This window comes from Hypomesus transpacificus, chromosome 7 (assembly GCF_021917145.1).
Source record: "Hypomesus transpacificus isolate Combined female chromosome 7, fHypTra1, whole genome shotgun sequence".
NCBI lineage: Eukaryota > Metazoa > Chordata > Actinopteri > Osmeriformes > Osmeridae > Hypomesus > Hypomesus transpacificus.
This window is the reverse complement of record NC_061066.1, coordinates 8,699,227-8,717,525: the sequence shown is the minus strand read 5'-3', so window position 1 is coordinate 8,717,525 and position 18,299 is coordinate 8,699,227. Positions and strand designations below refer to the sequence as shown.

General features: G+C 50.3%; 1 protein-coding gene across 7 annotated transcripts in view; it reads left to right on the top strand.

Moving 5' to 3' along the window:
* The window catches only part of LOC124469280 (protein PHTF2-like), a 28,267-nt gene that overhangs the window by 2,222 nt on the left and 7,746 nt on the right, over window positions 1–18,299 (top strand). For 3 of the 7 annotated variants that reach the window (XM_047022456.1, XM_047022450.1, XM_047022452.1), the window contains exons 2-5: window positions 10,864–10,944; window positions 15,124–15,180; window positions 15,638–15,649; window positions 18,276–18,299. The exon at window positions 18,276–18,299 is cut by the window's right edge and continues 46 nt beyond it. In XM_047022456.1, coding sequence (XP_046878412.1) covers window positions 10,900–10,944; window positions 15,124–15,180; window positions 15,638–15,649; window positions 18,276–18,299 — 138 coding nt within the window. In that variant the 5' untranslated portion in view covers window positions 10,864–10,899. Of the gene's footprint in view, window positions 1–1,305; window positions 1,701–10,758; window positions 10,945–15,123; window positions 15,181–15,637; window positions 15,650–18,275 lie in introns of those variants that run through there. The other 4 variants (XM_047022453.1, XM_047022451.1, XM_047022454.1 and 1 more) reach the window with 4 other exon arrangements.

The window sequence follows — 18,299 nt, the reverse complement described above, 5'->3', positions numbered from 1 at the left end:
TCTGTTCTTCCTCCCTCTGTTCTTCCTCCCTCTGTTCTTCCTCCCTCTGTTCTTCTGTGTTCTTCTGTGCCTCTTGGAGAGGGCTGCCTCCTGCCTCTTGGAGAGGGCTGCCTCCTGGAGAGGGCTGCCTCTTGGAGAGGGCTGCCTCCTGGAGAGGGCTGCCTCCTGGAGAGGGCTGCCTCTTGGAGAGGGCTGCCTCTTGGAGAGGGCTGCCTCCTAACTCCTGGAGAGGGCTGCCTCTTGGAGAGGGCTGCCTCCTGGAGAGGGCTGCCTCCTGGAGAGGGCTGCCTCCTGAAGAGGGCTGCCTCCTCCAAAAGCCAGCAGAGCCAAGAGGCTCTCAGCTCTTCTCCTACTCCTCATTCCCCTCTGTTCTTCCTCCCTCTGTTCTTCCTCCCTCTGTTCTTCCTCCCTCTGTTCTTCCTCCCTCTGTTCTTCCTCCCTCTGTTCTTCCTCCCTCTGTTCTTCCTCCCTCTGTTCTTCCTCCCTCGCTTTCTCTATCTGGCTTTGTTTCTTTTCACTATCTCTCTGTTTCTCTCTGTCTTTCTCTATCCCTATTTCTCTCTCTCTCTGTCTCTCTCTGACAGCCTCCTGGAGAGGGCTGCCTCCTGCCTCTTGGAGAGGGCTGCCTCCTGGAGAGGGCTGCCTCTTGGAGAGGGCTGCCTCCTGGAGAGGGCTGCCTCCTGGAGAGGGCTGCCTCTTGGAGAGGGCTGCCTCTTGGAGAGGGCTGCCTCCTACCTCCTGGAGAGGGCTGCCTCTTGGAGAGGGCTGCCTCTTGGAGAGGACTGCCTCCTGGAGAGGGCTGCCTCCTGCCTCTTGGAGAGGGCTGCCTCCTGGAGAGGGCTGCCTCTTGGAGAGGGCTGCCTCCTGGAGAGGGCTGCCTCCTGGAGAGGGCTGCCTCTTGGAGAGGGCTGCCTCTTGGAGAGGGCTGCCTCCTACCTCCTGGAGAGGGCTGCCTCTTGGAGAGGGCTGCCTCTTGGAGAGGGCTGCCTCCTGGAGAGGGCTGCCTCCTGAAGAGGGCTGCCTCCTCCAAAAGCCAGCAGAGCCAAGAGGCTCTCAGCTCTTCTCCTACTCCTCATTCCCCTCTGTTCTTCCTCCCTCTGTTCTTCCTCCCTCTGTTCTTCCTCCCTCTGTTCTTCCTCCCTCTGTTCTTCCTCCCTCTGTTCTTCCTCCCTCGCTTTCTCTATCTGGCTTTGTTTCTTTTCACTATCTCTCTGTTTCTCTCTGTCTTTCTCTGTCCCTATTTCTCTCTCTCTCTTTCTGTCTTTCTCTATCCCTATTTCTCTCTCTGTCTCTCTCCCTGTTTCTCTGTTTCCCTCTCACTATTTCTTTCTCTCTCTCTCTGCCTGTCTCTCTCTTCCTCTTTCTCTCTCTCTCTGGGGATGGGAGCAGGCACTGGTTAGGACAGTTTATTTTTTTTCTTCTCTGAAGGTGTTTGTGCGTGTTTGTGGTGGTTGTTGTTGACTGGGCGCATATGTCAGTTGGTATGTGTTTGACATGAGGCGTTGGCTGCCTTTTGAAGGGTGTGTGTGGCTCTTTGTGCAACATGCAGCACATACCTTCCACTTTGACCCCTGTCACATTGTGTTGGTGTCACCTGCACACCTTTCGGTCTCTGAAACACACACATGCACACACAACCACACATCCCAAAAAGAAAGGAGAAAGAGGCCATTTACTTCTGTCAGATCAGTCACAGGAAGGTAAGCTGCTCTGTGTTCATGCGTACTCTGTGTGTGGATGCATGTGTGTTTTTCAGCTGCTTAGCTGACAGGAAACTAGTAGCTTCACACTGCTGACAGAGCATGGTCCTTTAGGTGGAATAGTGTAGCTCACAACGGGTCAACACACAGACACACACACACGTGTGTATCTGTATAGTAGCGTGTTGCTATCTGGTGTCCCAGTAGGTCTGGGAAAGGATGTAAAATGTAGCCTACTACATGTGTTCTCCATTGTCTGATGGGAACCATGTCAGTCAGAAGAACACCTGTGACACTCCTCTGTGTGTGTGTGTGTGTGTGTGTGTGTGTGTGTGTGTGTGAGAGTGACATGTCTGGGTATATTATCGGAGCTGGTTAAGTGCAGCTCAAGTTGAGGGGGTCTTGTGGTGTAACTAGAGCTTGCAAGGGAATCACCCTTCGTGATGGAAAACATGACCACTCACGCACTGAAACACATGCGCAGACACGCTCTCTGTATCTCTTTCTCACACACACACACACACACACACACGCTTGCTGTCCCTGAGCAGAGATGTAATTTCTCCTGCTTATAAAAAATGCAGCACAGGCCCAGGGAAGGCTGACTGGCTACCTGGCTAGAGTTACACACCACCCCCGCAGAGGTCTGTGTGTGTGTGTGTGTGTGTGGTTAGTTGCATGAGCAGAGTAGGGTCTCTTTTTCTTCTTAACATCAGTTTATATCTAGGCCTAGTAGATTATAGACCGTCACACAGCGTTATGCAACCTCCCCCCACTAGGCTGTGATCTGAGGGGCTATCTCACTCCCTCTCTGTTTCACTTCCCTTTTACTCGCTGGCTGTTTTTGCTAGATCTTCCAACTTTTAGTATGAGCTTCTTCCTCTTATCTTTTCCACCCTCTCTGGAGCCATGGTGCTTATGCTGTAGAGTAAAAAGTGTCACCATGACTACAGCCCTCTCCATCCTTCTGTGGTCACCTACGGTAGCATTTGCATCTCTAGCCACTGGACCTGACTGGATCAGATTCCTCTCTTCTCTTCCCCTGTCTTCTCTCTTCCCATCTCTCCTCTCTTCCCCTCTCCTCTCTTCTCTTCCCCTCCTCTCTTCCTCTCTCACCTCTCTTCCCCTCTCCTCTCCTCTCTTCTCTTCCCCTCCTCTCTTCCTCTCTTCCCCTCTCCTCTCTTCCCCTCTCTCCTCTCTTCCCCTCTCCTTTCTTCCCCTTTTCTCTCTTCCCCCCTCTCCTCTCCTCTCTTTCTCTCTTCCCCCCTCTCCTCTCTTTCTCTCTTCCACCATCTCCTCTCCTCTCTTCCACCATCTCCTCTCCTCTCTTCCACCATCTCCTCTCCTCTCTTCCACCATCTCCTCTCCTCTCTTCCACCATTTCCTCTCCTCTCTTCCCTCATCTCCTCTCCTCTCTTCCACCATCTCCTCTCTTCCCCCATCTCCTCTCCTCTCTTCCACCATCTCCTCTCTTCCACCATCTCCCCTCCTCTCTTCCACCATCTCCTCTCCTCTCTTCCACCATCTCCTCCTCTCTTCCACCATCTCCCCTCCTCTCTTCCACCATCTCCTCTCCTCTCTTCCACCATCTCCTCTCCTCTCTTCCACCATCTCCCCTCCTCTCTTCCACCATCTCCTCTCCTCTCTTCCACCATCTCCTCCTCTCTTCCCCCATCTCCTCTCCTCTCTTCCACCATCTCCTCCTCTCTTCCCCCATCTCCTCTCCTCTCTTCCACCATCTCCTCTCCTCTCTTCCACCATCTCTTCCTCTCTTCCCCCATCTCCTCTCCTCTCTTCCACCATCTCCTCCTCTCTTCCCCCATCTCCTCTCCTCTCTTCCACCATCTCGTCCTCTCTTCCACCATCTCCTCTCCTCTCTTCCCCTCTCTCCTCTCCTCTCTTCCACCATCTCCTCTCCCCTCTCTCCTCTCTTCCACCATCTCCTCTCCTCTCTTCCACCATCTCCTCTCTTCCACCATCTCCTCCTCTCTTCCACCATCTCCTCTCCTCTCTTCCACCATCTCCTCTCCTCTCTTCCACCATCTCCTCTCCTCTCTTCCACCATCTCCTCCTCTCTTCCACCATCTCCTCTCCTCTCTTCCACCATCTCCTCTCCTCTCTTCCACCATCTCCTCTCCTCTCTTCCACCATCTCCTCTCCTCTCTTCCACCATCTCCTCTCCTCTCTTCCACCATCTCCTCTCCTCTCTTCCACCATCTCCTCTCCTCTCTTCCACCATCTCCTCTCCTCTCTTCCAACATCTCCTCTCCTCTCTTCCACCATCTCCTCCTCTCTTCCACCATCTCCTCTCCTCTCTTCCCCTCTCTCCTCTCCTCTCTTCTGCTAATCCTGCTAGCGCCTGTTGGTGAGCTTGTCTGGAGTGTGTTATTACTGTCCAGTCCGTTCACACAGGGCTTTGTTTGTGGAACTGTGTGCGTGCGTGTGTGTGGCGGGGGGGCAGGGGCGGGTCACACTGTTGACCCTGACAGGAAGGCTCTATTTTCAGGCCTGTATATTGGCCGTCACATTCCCTCATGGTGTATTTTTGGCGGCGTCCACACTGCACAGTAGTTTTCTAGCCTGACCCACTTAACATGGAGAGGGGGGCAGAGATGGAGGGAGACAGAGGGGGAGAGGGAGTTGGAGGGAGGGGAGAGAGAAGCCAAGCAGACCAATACTTTATTGAGGTCAGTGCACTCTACACCTCTTTATATGGTGACCTTGGCAAATGTGTGACTGTCACACAAACCACTTGGAAATGTGTGTGTGTGTGTACGCTTCATATTTGGTCATATGTATGCTGAGAAGCCCAGACGTTGTGCCCAGAGCAGGATGGTGTGTGTCTGGCTCTGCCTGGGCCTGCATCTCCAGAACCACAGGAGAGGAATCACTGGTGACTTCCAGTCAGCCGCCGGCCGGCAGACGTGTGGCTGTTCCGTCAGACCAGCCGAGGGAGAACCCAAAGAGAAACACGGGGGACTTCCAGATCAGGAGTATCATCATGTTCATCTGTGACTCTGCCTGTCAGGATCTGTAATGTGTCAGAGGAGACACATAGACAGACAGACAGACAGACAGACAGACAGACAGACAGACAGACAGACAGACAGACAGACAGACAGACAGACAGACAGACAGACAGACAGACAGACAGACAGACAGGGCTGGTGGAGGGAGGAGGGAGGGGCGTGGGTCTGGCGGAGGGTTTGGTGCAGGGCCTGTGGTAAGCCCGATGACTCATCCAGACTTTAGGGCTTTGGGCCCAGTTTACATTTACATTTACATTTATTCATTTAGCAGACGCTTTTGTCCAAAGCGACTTCCAAGAGAGAGCTTCACAAAGTGCATAGGTCACTGATAATAACAACAAGATAGCCCCACAGCATTGCGGGTAGTCAAAAACAAGAAGTACATATTGTGGACAACCAAAAAATAGTGCTAAAGGGAAGAAACCATAAGAGCATGTAGTTAAACAAGTTAAAATTACACAACATTGATCTCTAAGTGCAGGTGTACCTGTAGGAAAGCAATAAAAATAGGATTAACTAAAAAAAGAAGAATACAACAGTTTAAATCAGCTACCACTAACCAACAAGATCAACAGTCTAAGCAAGAGTCATTGTGAACCTTGAGGAAACTAGCGTTGGATTCAGCAAACCATTCCTAAGTACCATTGTACTCCCGGAACAAGTGCGTCTTGAGCCTTCTCTTGAAGGTGGAGAGACAGTCCGTGTCTCTGATGGAGGTGGGGAGTTGATTCCACCACTGGGGTGCCAGGCAGGAGAAGAGCTTGTGCTGGGACCGGGCGGTCTTGAGAGGTGGGACCACCAGGCGGTTGTCTGAAGAAGACCGTAGGTGGCGGGTGGGGGTGTAAGGCTGCAGGAGAGACTTGATGTAGTCGGGCGCAGTTCCATTCACTGCTCGGAAGGTCAGTACCAGGGTCTTGAATCTGATGCGGGCCGTTATGGGTAGCCAGTGGAGGGAGATGAGGAGCGGGGTAACGTGGGAGCGTCTGGGTAGATTGTAGACCAGACGGGCCGCTGCGTTCTGAATTCTCTGAAGAGGGCGGGTTGCGCATGATGGGAGACCGGCGAGCAGCGAGTTGCAGTAGTCCAACTTGGAGAGGACAAGTGCTTGGACAAGCAGCTGGGTGGAGTGCTCAGACAGGTATCTCCTGATCTTCCGGATGTTGTAGAGGGTGAATCTACACGACCGGGAGACCGCAGCAATGTGGGCCGTGAGGGAGAGCTCGTCGTCCATGGTCACCCCAAGGTTCCTGGCAGAGGATGAGGGGGTCACCGTCGCAGATCCCAGGGTGATTGAGAAGTCATGGGAGATGGAGGGTTTGGCCGGGATGATGAGAAGTTCAGTTTCCTCAGGTGAAGACAGGGAGGTTCCTGAGAGGACCAGGGACTGCTTCTGCTCCCTCAGACGCTCAAACCACCTGTGTTTTGACAGCACCCACAGATGGGGTTACCAGGTGCGGCCTCACAACCCTCTAAACTGCTGCGTCACACACACATAAACACACGTTTCCCCCGAGACAGGAATGGAGCAGAGCTCTTTGGGACGAGTGACTGCTGTAATGACTCTGGACTGAGCCTCTCTCTTCCTGCTGCCTATTAGAAGCTGATCCAGAGGGCCATGTTCATGGACTGGTGCCTGAATGAAAGACCCTGTCCTGTACTGTCTGTTAAAGAGTTCTGGATTCTGCAAGCAACAACACACTTAATGGGAATCCATGAGTTTTCCATTATCCGTGTTTTCAATCCAAACACAACGTAGTGTACACACACACACACACACACACACGAAGACGGGCACTATCATAGATGTGATTGATTAGCCAGGTCGGTTCAGTTTGAAGTGGACATCCTGTGCTTGTCTGTTATGGAACCTCCCAACTAGGGATGTCACGAGAACCGATACTTACGGTACCTTCCGATGCTAAAATAACAAAACACCGACGATGCCCATTTTTTGAAGCACCGTAAGTACCGTGAGCGCCGATGCCAGATGTTAGCATCGGTGCTGCGCCTTCAGGAGTGTTCCAGTCGACGTTTACATTAAGAAAAACAAGATAACAACTGCTGCTTTAGCGATCGCCCCGCTTCGACTTGTTGACAAGAAAGGCAAAAAAAAAAGTTTGCGTTTAAGGCAGATGACCGTGGCGTTATAATTAATCCGCAGAAGCCATTATGCAAAAAATGGGGACCAAGGGGGAGTACTTCCAATTTAGCTAAGCACCTGAAAGATCGTCATCTGGATTTGTTTAAAGAATTCAAGGCAAGTTCTGATTCAGTTCCAGAAGAGGCGCAGCACCGATGCTAACATCTGGCATCATACAAAATAAATCAATGTTCGTTGAAGTCGCGGCGAAACTCTGAATACATCCAAAGAATGCTCTTTTTCTGTTTGTTTAATCTGTCATACTAAAATACACGTTACATGATGTTTGTGATGGTGGGCACGTGTGTTACAATGGCTTATGTACTTAGTTTAGGTTAGCTGTAGTTTTAACATTAGCCCATAGCTTAGAAGGTAAACTCATGTCATGTTCATCTTGTTAGCTGAATGGCTTAATTGCACTTTATTATGTTGTGCTATGCTCTATTGCACATGTTTTGTATGTCTTTGTAGGACATTTTGCTATTTTTCAAATATTTTAAAGAAGTTCATGGTTCAAGTAGCCTACATGGAATCTTAGACAATCCTCTTTTTTTTACCATGGTATCGAAATTGGCATCGAGAATCGTGTTATTTTAATGGTATTGGCACCGACTACTGAATTTTTGGTATCGTGACACCCCTACTCCCAACCCTGACAGAAGAAAACACAAGAGATTGGAAGGCTGGAGGTGAACAAGGGCAGAGCTCTCTCTCTCTCTTTCACTCTCACTCTCTCTCACACTCACTCTCTCTCTCACACTCACTCTCTCTCTCACACTCACTCTCTCTCACACAGCTGATGTTGTAGAGGCTGGAGTGTACATGTAAATACCCTGAGAGCAGCTGGTGACAGGGCCAGGAGGACCCTGTTCCAAGGCTCCCAGGCAGTGTTCCTGAGGTGGAGGACACTGGGAGGACATGGTGTGCAGGTTGGAGCTAGAGTGCAGTTAGGTCGTGTGTGTGTTGTCTGGATTGGAAAAAAACTGGTTTAAAAAAAGATTGTGTTGTTGCTTCACCCTGTGTTAGGGCGGGTGTTAGAGTGTGGAACTGTTCACTGTCAGAATGGTAGGAGGGGGGGTTAGAATACGTCTGGTAGGAGGGGGGGTTAGAATACGTCTGGTAGGAGGGGGGGTTAGAATACGTCTGGTAGGAGGGGGGGTTAGAATACGTCTGGTAGGAGGGGGGGTTAGAATACGTCTGGTAGGAGGGGGGGTTAGAATACGTCTGGTAGGAGGGGGGGTTAGAATACGTCTGGTAGGAGGGGGGGTTAGAATACGTCTGGTAGGAGGGGGGGTTAGAATACGTCTGGTAGGAGGGGGGGTTAGAATACGTCTGGTAGGAGGGGGGGTTAGAATACGTCTGGTAGGAGGTGGGGGTTAGAATACGTCTGGTAGGAGGTGGGGGTTAGAATACGTCTGGTAGGAGGTGGGGGTTAGAATACGTCTGGTAGGAGGTGGGGGTTAGAATACGTCTGGTAGGAGGTGGGGGTTAGAATACGTCTGGTAGGAGGGGGGGTTAGAATACGTCTGGTAGGAGGGGGGGTTAGAATACGTCTGGTAGGAGGTGGGGGTTAGAATACGTCTGGTAGGAGGGGGGGTTAGAATACGTCTGGTAGGAGGGGGGGTTAGAATACGTCTGGTAGGAGGGGGGGTTAGAATACGTCTGGTAGGAGGGGGGGGTTAGAATACGTCTGGTAGGAGGGGGGGTTAGAATACGTCTGGTAGGAGGGGGGGTTAGAATACGTCTGGTAGGAGGGAGGGTTAGAATACGTCTGGTAGGAAGGGGGGGTTAGAATACGTCTGGTAGGAGGGGGGGTTAGAATACGTCTGGTAGGAGGTGGGGGTTAGAATACGTCTGGTAGGAGGTGGGGGTTAGAATACGTCTGGTAGGAGGGAGGGTTAGAATACGTCTGGTAGGAGGTGGGGGCTACAGTAGGTGTGGGTGTTAATACTCCTGTCTGTCAACATACAAACAATGAGAGCAGAGTATGTGCACAGGATGCAGAGCGAAACATCAAGACCTGTCAAGTACTACTACCACAGTTCCAGAGAGACAGAGAAAGAGAGCATTAGAGTCAGGTATTGAAATTCAGTTGTGTAGAGAACGATGGAGAGAGAGGGAGACACTTACACTGTACACACACCCACACACACAATCACACACACAATCACACACACACTCACACCCTGGTGTCTGTGTTTATCAACTGGACAATCACTGTGTTCCAGTGGTGGACACAGAGAATAGAGGTTGCAGTGAAGCCATCAGTGTGCAGATGGTGTGTGTGTGTGTGTCTACACACTGCTTTATTTTGTTTGTTTTGGGATTTAAAACACAGATTATAGAACAGTCGTGGATTCCGATATAAGTGTGTTGGTGCTTCATGAGAAGATTGTTATTATGACTCACATAATCTAACCCACTCCGCTCTCTCTCTTTCTCTCTTTCTCTTTCTCACACACACAAAACCTTGTTCCCAGGCCTGTCTCTTCTCACGGGCAGAATGGCTGGTAAAGAATTCATGCTACCTGGGTCATGGAGTGGTTTGGGAGGACAGTTTGGGTAGTTACTAGAACACAGTACAGTTTGGGTAGTTACTAGAACACAGTACAGTTTGGGTAGTTACTAGAACACAGTACAGGACAGTTTGGGTAGTTACTAGAACACAGTACAGGACAGTTTGTGTAGTTACTAGAACACAGTACAGGACAGTTTGGGTAGTTACTAGAACACAGTACAGTTTGGGTAGTTACTAGAACACAGTACAGGACAGTTTGGGTAGTTACTAGAACACAGTACAGGACAGTTTGGGTAGTTACTAGAACACAGTACAGGACAGTTTGTGTAGTTACTAGAACACAGTACAGGACAGTTTGGGTAGTTACTAGAACACAGTACAGTTTGGGTAGTTACTAGAACACAGTACAGGACAGTTTGGGTAGTTACTAGAACACAGTACAGGACAGTTTGGGTAGTTACTAGAACACAGTACAGTTGTGTTCAGAGAGCTGGCATATCCGAGGGATCAAGCAGCCTGCTGTCTGAAGAATGACGGCTCAGGAGTCGCTCTCTGTCTGCCTGATCCTCCAGCTTCATTATACTCATCCATCTGTCTATCCATCCATTCATCCATCCATCAATCCACGATAGTGTATCAGGGAGTTTAGTGTACTGATATCTGCTCTGGCTATGTGTATGCTGGGTTAAGAGCAGGTCTGCACACACACACACACACACACACACACACACATGTATACTGTAAAATATGTACACACACACGGATACAATACAATGTCTACATACACTAACACAAATACAACTGTACAGCTATCAAGGCCCCTAGACACAAGGACTATTTGAGTGATCTCTAAGCACGTGTACACCTGTGTGTCCCAGCTTGTGCTGTGACCTTGTATCTGCCCCTGGCACTGCTGAGAGGGAGGGAGAGGGAGGGAGAAAAGGAGGGAGAGTAAATCAGTCCATCAAGGTCAACCAAGCAGACTTAGCCTTAGTTCTTGACCACTCAGTCAGTCACTCTATCCATTCTCTCTTACATAACCACTCAGTTTCTTACTCTATTTCACACAAAAACCATGTATAGTCAGTAATTATTTACTGTATAATTATCTGGCTACAGCATACTAGTGAACACAAACTATTGTGTGTGCACAGCCTGTCCACCCTGACTTGAATGTGAATCCGACTAACAGCACTGTAGCAGAGTACTAATTAACTGCTCTATCACATGACAGAGGCTGGTTGTGTGTGGTTGTGTTGGGAGTCGCTGTTGGAGAAAAGCGTGTGCTTGCTGAACTATTCATGAGGTGTGTGTGTGTGTGTACCTGCCCAGGTAGGCTGGTACTTATAAAAGCCAGTCAGAGCAGCCGTCTCTTCACATGTACCGTGACACACCGTCTTACCTTCATTCCTCTTCTCTCCTCCCTCCCTCCCTCTCTCTGTCTCTCTCTCTCTCCGTCTCTCCCTTCTCCTGCAGTCTAAGATGTCCCATGTCGTGACCCGTGACGTGTAAATGGCGTCCAAAGTGCGAGATGCTGTTGTGTGGTACCAGAAGAAGGTAAGGACCTGTTTACTTGTCGTCCTGTTGGTTGCTGATGCTCTAGCCAGAACCTGTGGCAGCTCCACAGTAGAGCATGACTCAGATGTTTTCGGTCTTTTCAGACTGATTCAGATATTTAGCTTTAGTGTCACATCTATATATGGATGTATATTTGGATTTGGGTATTTATTATATTTCTATCGCTAATGAATAATTGCTGTGTATAGCCTCGAACATCTTCCTTGCCAACAAGTTCAAAAGTTAACTGGACCGAAATATAGCTTAGGTTGTCTCGTTGTTTTGTACAGTGTTAACTGTCCTACCAGAGGATCAGACGCTCTGCAGGGGGCCGGCCCAGCGTAGTTACACTGCCTCCTGTAAGCCCTCCTCCTTTAGGGCCTAACAGAGAAATGGTCGTTTGGATGTTGATGTATGTTCTCCTTCCTTCAGTACTAGCTGGTTTGTTGCTAGGGCTTCCTGTCTGTGCTTGTCTGGACTGACAGAACCAGACTTGTCTGGGAGCCATGCACCACAGACACACGGGTGCTGTCTGTACTTGTCTGTCCCCCTGCTTGACTTAACGAGAGACTGCTGGCTTAGGTAGAGACCATCCTCCACCAGGCTGGTGTGGATTGTTACTGGAGTTTACTGTCTGTCTGTCTACCTGCCAACCTGTCTACATGTCATTCTGTCTCTCTGACTGCCTCTCTCTCTGGCCCTTTCCCTGCCTCTCTGTTTGTCTGTCTTCCTCTCTCTCTGGCTGGTTCACTGCCTCTCTCTCTGTCTCCCTGCCTTTCTCTGTCTGTCTCCCTGCCTGCCTCTCTGTCTCCCTGCCTCTCTCTGGCTGTCTCTCTGACTAGACTCAGAACTATCCAGTAATACCAGAGCAGACCAGCGCCAGAGAGGGATCTATAAGGCCACTTTATAATGATGGTGTTTGAGTCCACAGAGCTATACCAGGCCTAGTGACTGTCCAGGAGTCTGGATATATACATAGAGTCTGGGTGCTATATACAGGATGGATGTGTTGGAGAGCCCTGGGGATTATTCCAGTCTTTTATAGAGATGGTGTTATGTTGTCAATATACTGCTGGGGATTTAACCTTTTTGTGTGTGTGTGTGTGTGTGTGTGTGTGTAGTTAGGAGTTCTCAATGTTAATGTGTGACTTCCTGTGCTACTGCAGCAGCTGTGTAGCACCCTGACGACAGTAAACAGTGTTCGTCTCCTGGGTGGAGAAACTGTGTCAGGGTGGGTATTAGAGGGTGGGACTGTTCACGTTCAGCATGGTTAGAGTAGGTGGGGTGGTTAGAGTAGGTGGGGTGGTTAACACTCCTGTCTGTCAACACACAACCAATGAGAGCAGAGTGTGTGCCAAGTACTACTACCACAGTTCATCAGAGAGAGAGAGCGAGAGAGCGAGAGAGAGAGAGAGAGAATTGAAATTCAGTTGAGTGAAGAGAACGCTGGAGAGAGGGGGAGACGACCGTCAGTTCTAGTGGATAGCACAAGCTCTTGTTTGATGCAACTCTTACATCACTGTACCCACACACACACACTGGTGTCTGTGTTTATCAACTAGTCTGTCTGTGCTGGTGTGTGTGTGTGTCAGCTGGCCTGCTAACTGTCTGACCTGGCCCCTGGGGTGTGTTATAAACAGCATTTTCCTCCCCACACACACACGCGCCGTCGCCCCCCCATACACTGTGTGTGAAGGCGGCTGTTACATAACTCTGTTGCCTCGGCGACATGATCCCTGGCTCAGGATCATCCCCCGACCGTCGCCATGGTGAACAACCTGCCACTACGGCATCTCTCTCTCTCTCTCCTCCCCCGCTCTGTTAGATAATGATAGAGGGAGGCAAGTCAGTGTACCTCCTTTGATTTCAAATCCTGCCGTTCTATTTGGGAGCGTCTCTCTCTGTTTCTCGGGGTGCAGTGCCGGGGATCGTTGGTAAAACCGACCCAACTCTGGTTGCCATGGTGATGCCAACCCACACCCGCTGGACTGTAGCGTTGGTCTCCATCTGTCCCCCCCGCTCGCTGGTCTGTCTCCTGGTACCATACAGAGCCCTGTCTCCTGGTAGCATACAGAGCTCTGTCTCCTGGTAGCATACAGACTCCTGTCTCCTGGTACCATACAGACTCCTGTCTCCTGGTACCATACAGAGCTCTGTCTCCTGGTACCATACAGAGCTTTGTCTCCTGGTAGCATACAGACTCCTGTCTCCTGGTACCATACAGACTCCTGTCTCCTGGTACCATACAGAGCTCTGTCTCCTGGTACCATACAGAGCCCTGTCTCCTGGTACCATACAGAGCCCTGTCTCCTGGTACCATACAGAGCCCTGTCTCCTAGTACCATACAGACTCCTGTCTCCTGGTACCATACAGAGCCCTGTCTCCTGGTACCATACAGACTCCTGTCTCCTGGTACCATACAGAGCTCTGTCTCCTGGTACCATACAGAGCTCTGTCTCCTGGTAGCATACAGACTCCTGTCTCCTGGTACCATACAGAGCTCTGTCTCCTGGTACCATACAGAGCTCTGTCTCCTGGTAGCATACAGACTCCTGTCTCCTGGTACCATGCAGAGGCCTGTCCTCAGGTAGACTGTACAGAGTCTGTCAGTCTGCTGGTGTTCATGTTTCATGAGGTTTCATGAGGCTTCATGAAACATGCAGGAATGCTCCGTTTCCACTGGAGGAGAAGGCGGACCTAGTCTCGGGGAACACACACACACACACAGGGTGATCTAGGAGGGTAGAGGATGTGTTTCACCTGTTATATTTCTGTTTTCACTAAACACTGTAACACCCTGGGCCCCTTCATCTCAACCTCCTCTTCCCACTCCTCTTCCTCTACTCCTCTTTCTATCCTCCTCTCCTCTTTCTATCCTCCTCTCCTCTTTCTCCTCCTCTTTCTATCCTCCTCTTCCTCCTCCTCTTTCTCTCCTCCTCTCCTCTTCCTCTTTCTCTCCTCCTCTCCTCTTCCTCTTTCTCTCCTCCTCTTCCTCCTCCTCTTTCTCTCCTCCTCTCCTCTTCCTCTTTCTCTCCTCCTCTCCTCTTTCTCCTCTCCTCTTCCTCCTCCTCTTTCTATCCTCCTCTTCCTCCTCCTCTTTCTCTCCTCCTCTCCTCTTCCTCTTTCTATCCTCCTCTTCCTCATCCTCTTTCTCTCCTCCTCTCCTCTTCCTCTTTCTCTCCTCCTCTTCCTCCTCCTCTTTATCTCCTCCTCTCCTCGTCCTCCTCTTTCTTTCCTCTCCTTTTCCTGCTGCAGTTCCGGTCAGAGGGAGCAGTACTGAGGTCTGGGTCACCCCCAGACACAGCTAGTTCTTAATGGTTCAGGGCCCACAGGAAGAGATAGGAAATGTAAACTTCTCAGAAGGAAGGAAGGGGCGTTGAGATGTGCGTGTGTGTACAGAATTGTGCAGCCCAGCCTGTCTCCTCCTGTGACTAGGACAAAGAGGAGAGGAGAAGGTTAACAAGCTCAGTTGTGAGAAGGATCCAGTGTATCACTGCTTCTCTCTGGCCTGCAATGTGTGGCACATGTTACATGTTTTATAAGTCTGCTTGAATTCTCTATTTGATAGCCAGGGTGCTGGTTTTTTATCTTGGTCACTCTTTTTTCTCCCTGTCTCTCTCCCTGTCTCTCTCCCTGTCTCTCTCTCCTTGTCTCTCTCTCTACCTGTCTCTCTCCCTTCGTGTCTCTCTCCCCGTCTCACTCTCTCCCTTCCTGTCTCTCTCTCTCCCCGTCTCACTGTCTCCCTTCCTGTCTCTCTCCCTTCCTGTCTCCCTTCTCTCTCCCTGTATCTCTCTGTCTCTCTGTCTCCGGCCAGTGACAAGGGTGATTGGACAGCTGTGGTGTGCTGCCTAGTGTAAAGCTGTCTGCTCCCACAGTAGAGCGATCAAGCTGAATACCCCATTGCCACCCAATCGCAGCTCATACATAATACACACACACACACACACACACACACCACAACAGCTCCATACAATATGTGACCCGACAGGTCAGCACACAGTCTCTCAATGTGGCTGCCCTCATTCTTTCTTTCCTTTCTTTCAATCTTCTAGTATGTGGTAACTGTGTGCGTGCGTGTGAACGTGCTGGGTGATAGAAGGACAAAGGCTGGAGTCGGACACGTGTTGAAACCACCCCTGGATGCTTGAATCAACACCTGACTTGTTTTGTGTCTCCAGATCGGTGCATATGACCAGCAGATATGGGAGAAGTCTGTGGAACAAAGAGAGATCAAGGTAGGGTCTACTTTATACTACTCTACTCTCTACTGCTCTAATCTACTCTCTACTGCTCTACCTTTCTCAGCTCTGCTATTACACTTCCACATTGCTCTGCTCTACTGTCTGTCTCGTGTATTTATTTTCTGTTGTACGTTTTTCGGGCACCTCATGTCCTGTTCTGTCTGTCTCTCTCTCTGTCTCTCTCACTCTCTGTCTCTCTCTCTCTCTCTCTCTCACTCTGTCTCTCTGTCTCTCTGTCTCTCTGTCTCTTTGTCTCTCTGTGTCTGTCATGGCTCTGCTCTCTGTTTCTGTGTATCTCTAGTTCAACTGTCCTTCAGTCTCCATGTATACTTTCAACAGTGCGTCATGTTTTCAGTTTGATCACTCCTTCCCTCCTCCAATGATATTACTCTCCCTCACTCATCCTCTCCTCCTTTCATCCTTTCATCCTCATCTGGTCTCTCATGCCCAGTTTATTAGACTGGTGAGTACCGCTGTAGCAGTCTTCCTGCATCCCACAATGCCCCTCTGCAGCCTGCTTACTAGACTGTTGATTGGTTGGTTTGTTGCCACAGTGTTTCCTGGTTGGCTCTTGAACCCCTTGACTGGCACGTGTGACGAGGGTTTACATGACGGTGAGGAGCCCCAGGTTGTGTCTGAGCTGCCCTGAGACAGATTTGGTGGGAGGGAAGGATGGCGGGCTAGGACCCAGGAGCTAGGGGCTAGGACCCAGGGGCTAGGACCCAGGGGCTAGGACCCATGGGCTAGGACCCAGGGGCTAGGACCCATGGGCTAGGACCCAGGGGCTAGGACCCAGGGGCTAGGACCCAGGGGCCCAACTGTCAGCCAGGCCTGCTGTGCTTTCAGCCTGCTCTCTCTTACTCTGACGAGCGCACAACACTGGAGCTGCTTCACCTGGCTGCCCCTAACCATGACCTTTCACCTCTGAAGAGCAGAGCAGATGGGGGGTCACCCACACCCACACACACGTCACACACACACGTCACACACACACACTAACCTGAGCTCACAAGCTTACAGCCATGTTGTCTCCCTACTGGTGTGTCATACACTCTCTTTAATGAGCTCAGAGTCTTGACTCACACACACACACACACACACAGACTGTGTCTCTGCTATGGTTTCCTTCCTGTCATGTAAACGGTGTCAGTGTATCATGTGTTGTAGCGTAGCATTCAGACCTCTGAACATCACCTATCTGTCTCAGTGTGCTAAGCTAGCTAGCGTTTACAGCCTGCCCCGTGAACCTGATTTAGTTGACATGGCTGTGATGATTTGTTTTTAATCTATCTTGTGTCGCTTATGTATAACTCACTCTTGCACGCCTATGCGGTGAATCATGTCTGTACAGGACGTCGGAGATGCCCCCTGGTGGTGATATGGGTGAACTGTACTCTTATGTGTCAATGGCTAAAAATAGCTGACATATAATCCTAGATTAGATAAAAGCAAGTACAAGTAGCCTAGATTGTTAATAAGTGATTTGAAGTAGGTTTATTGGTCTTTTTTTTTCTTCAAAGGCTTAAAACGGGCGATGTGTTAACCTAGATTAGATAAAGCAAGTTCAAGTAGTCTATATAGTTAATGAGTGATCGCCATAACAACCAGGCTGTCCAGGAAGCTGGCCCCTCACAGGTCCACATGCCAGCGTGAGACTTTTGGCTCAGCTTTGCGAGTCATTCCGAGATAAAGAACTTGATATGAGCTTATAGATGCAGATAAGAACCGCTAGTATGAACCTGAGAGGAAATATTTGTTTTACATGCCAGACACTGGTCATTCACCTGAGGGAATATTCACCTGAGAGAATATCCTGTTGGGTTTCTCAATGCTCCTGGTGTAGGTCGGTGTTTCTGACCAGGGTAAACAAAAGTGACCTGCACACTTTATCTTGGATTTACACACAAACAGCCAAGACTGATCTAGAATGGTTGGAGGTTTAGAATATCTCTGTTGTAAAACTAGAGGCTTGAGCACTCCGAAGCCTCCATCCTTCTGCTGGTGCAGGGCAGCTGATGCACTGACGACTTCCTGTCCTGCTGTCGACAAGGATCAGGGCTCACCACAACAGTGTTCCTCAGCTTCTCCAGTCAACACTGCAGCACCACACCCACCGCGTTTCCTTGGCAATACCAACACTGCCTGGTTGCCGTGACAATGTCAGAAGCCCCACTGGCCCTTAGTGTGTAAATATTCCTCGACAGAACTCTCACATGCTGTCCTGGCTCAGAAACAGGAAGTAGAGGAAGCAAGCCTAACCTGCTATTGTTCCCCAGACTGTTCATGGGGAATGTCCCTGTACTTACTGTAAGTCGCTCTGGATAAGAGCGCCTGCTAAATAACTAAATGTAGTGGCCAGCCGGGTATCTACACTGCTGGCTTCTCTGTAGTGCACAGACAGAGCAATGTCCTGCTGAACGATAGCCTGTCAGATGAGTTTAGTTATCCTGCAAGTTAGACCTTGAATCTTTTGAAGGAAGGTTGGCCAGCATGCAGTTTATTTCTGGGATGGGGTGGTGGAGGAGGGGAGGGGAGAACACTACTCTAGTTTGTTGTCATTCAGCCTGTGTTTCTACCAGAGGGCACTGACCTATATAGCGCAGCGCGGGATAGGGTGGACCAAAGTCCTGACCCAGCGCCAGCGGATTGCTGTGTCATTCTAGCGTGTTCTTTATCAGTGGGCGGGTGTGCACCTGTCCGTCAGCAGCTAGGCATTTACCCTGGTCTGTTTACCCTGGCGGGTGGGGGTGCACTGGAGGGGCAACGCTTTGTTTTACTAAGGTGTGTGTGTGTGTGTGAGCCAGAGGGAGAGAGAGCGTTGGGCTCTGTGTATAGCACCCACAGTTAGTGAGGTTCTAACGCGCATGTGTGTGTGTGTCGCTCCCATGACATTCTGTAGGATGCACACTCACAGCTAGCCCCCCCCCCCCCCCCCCCCCCCCCCCCCCCCCCGTAGAGAACCGTAGAGACGGATGTAGCTCGCCATCAGATCTGCAACCCGGGTGTTTGGTGTCGATTCTACTGCTGCCTGGTGTGTGGTGCTGCTTCCTGTGTGTCTGTCTGGGCCTCACTGTGTGCTGCTTCTACAGGGTCTGAGGAACAAGCCCAAGAAG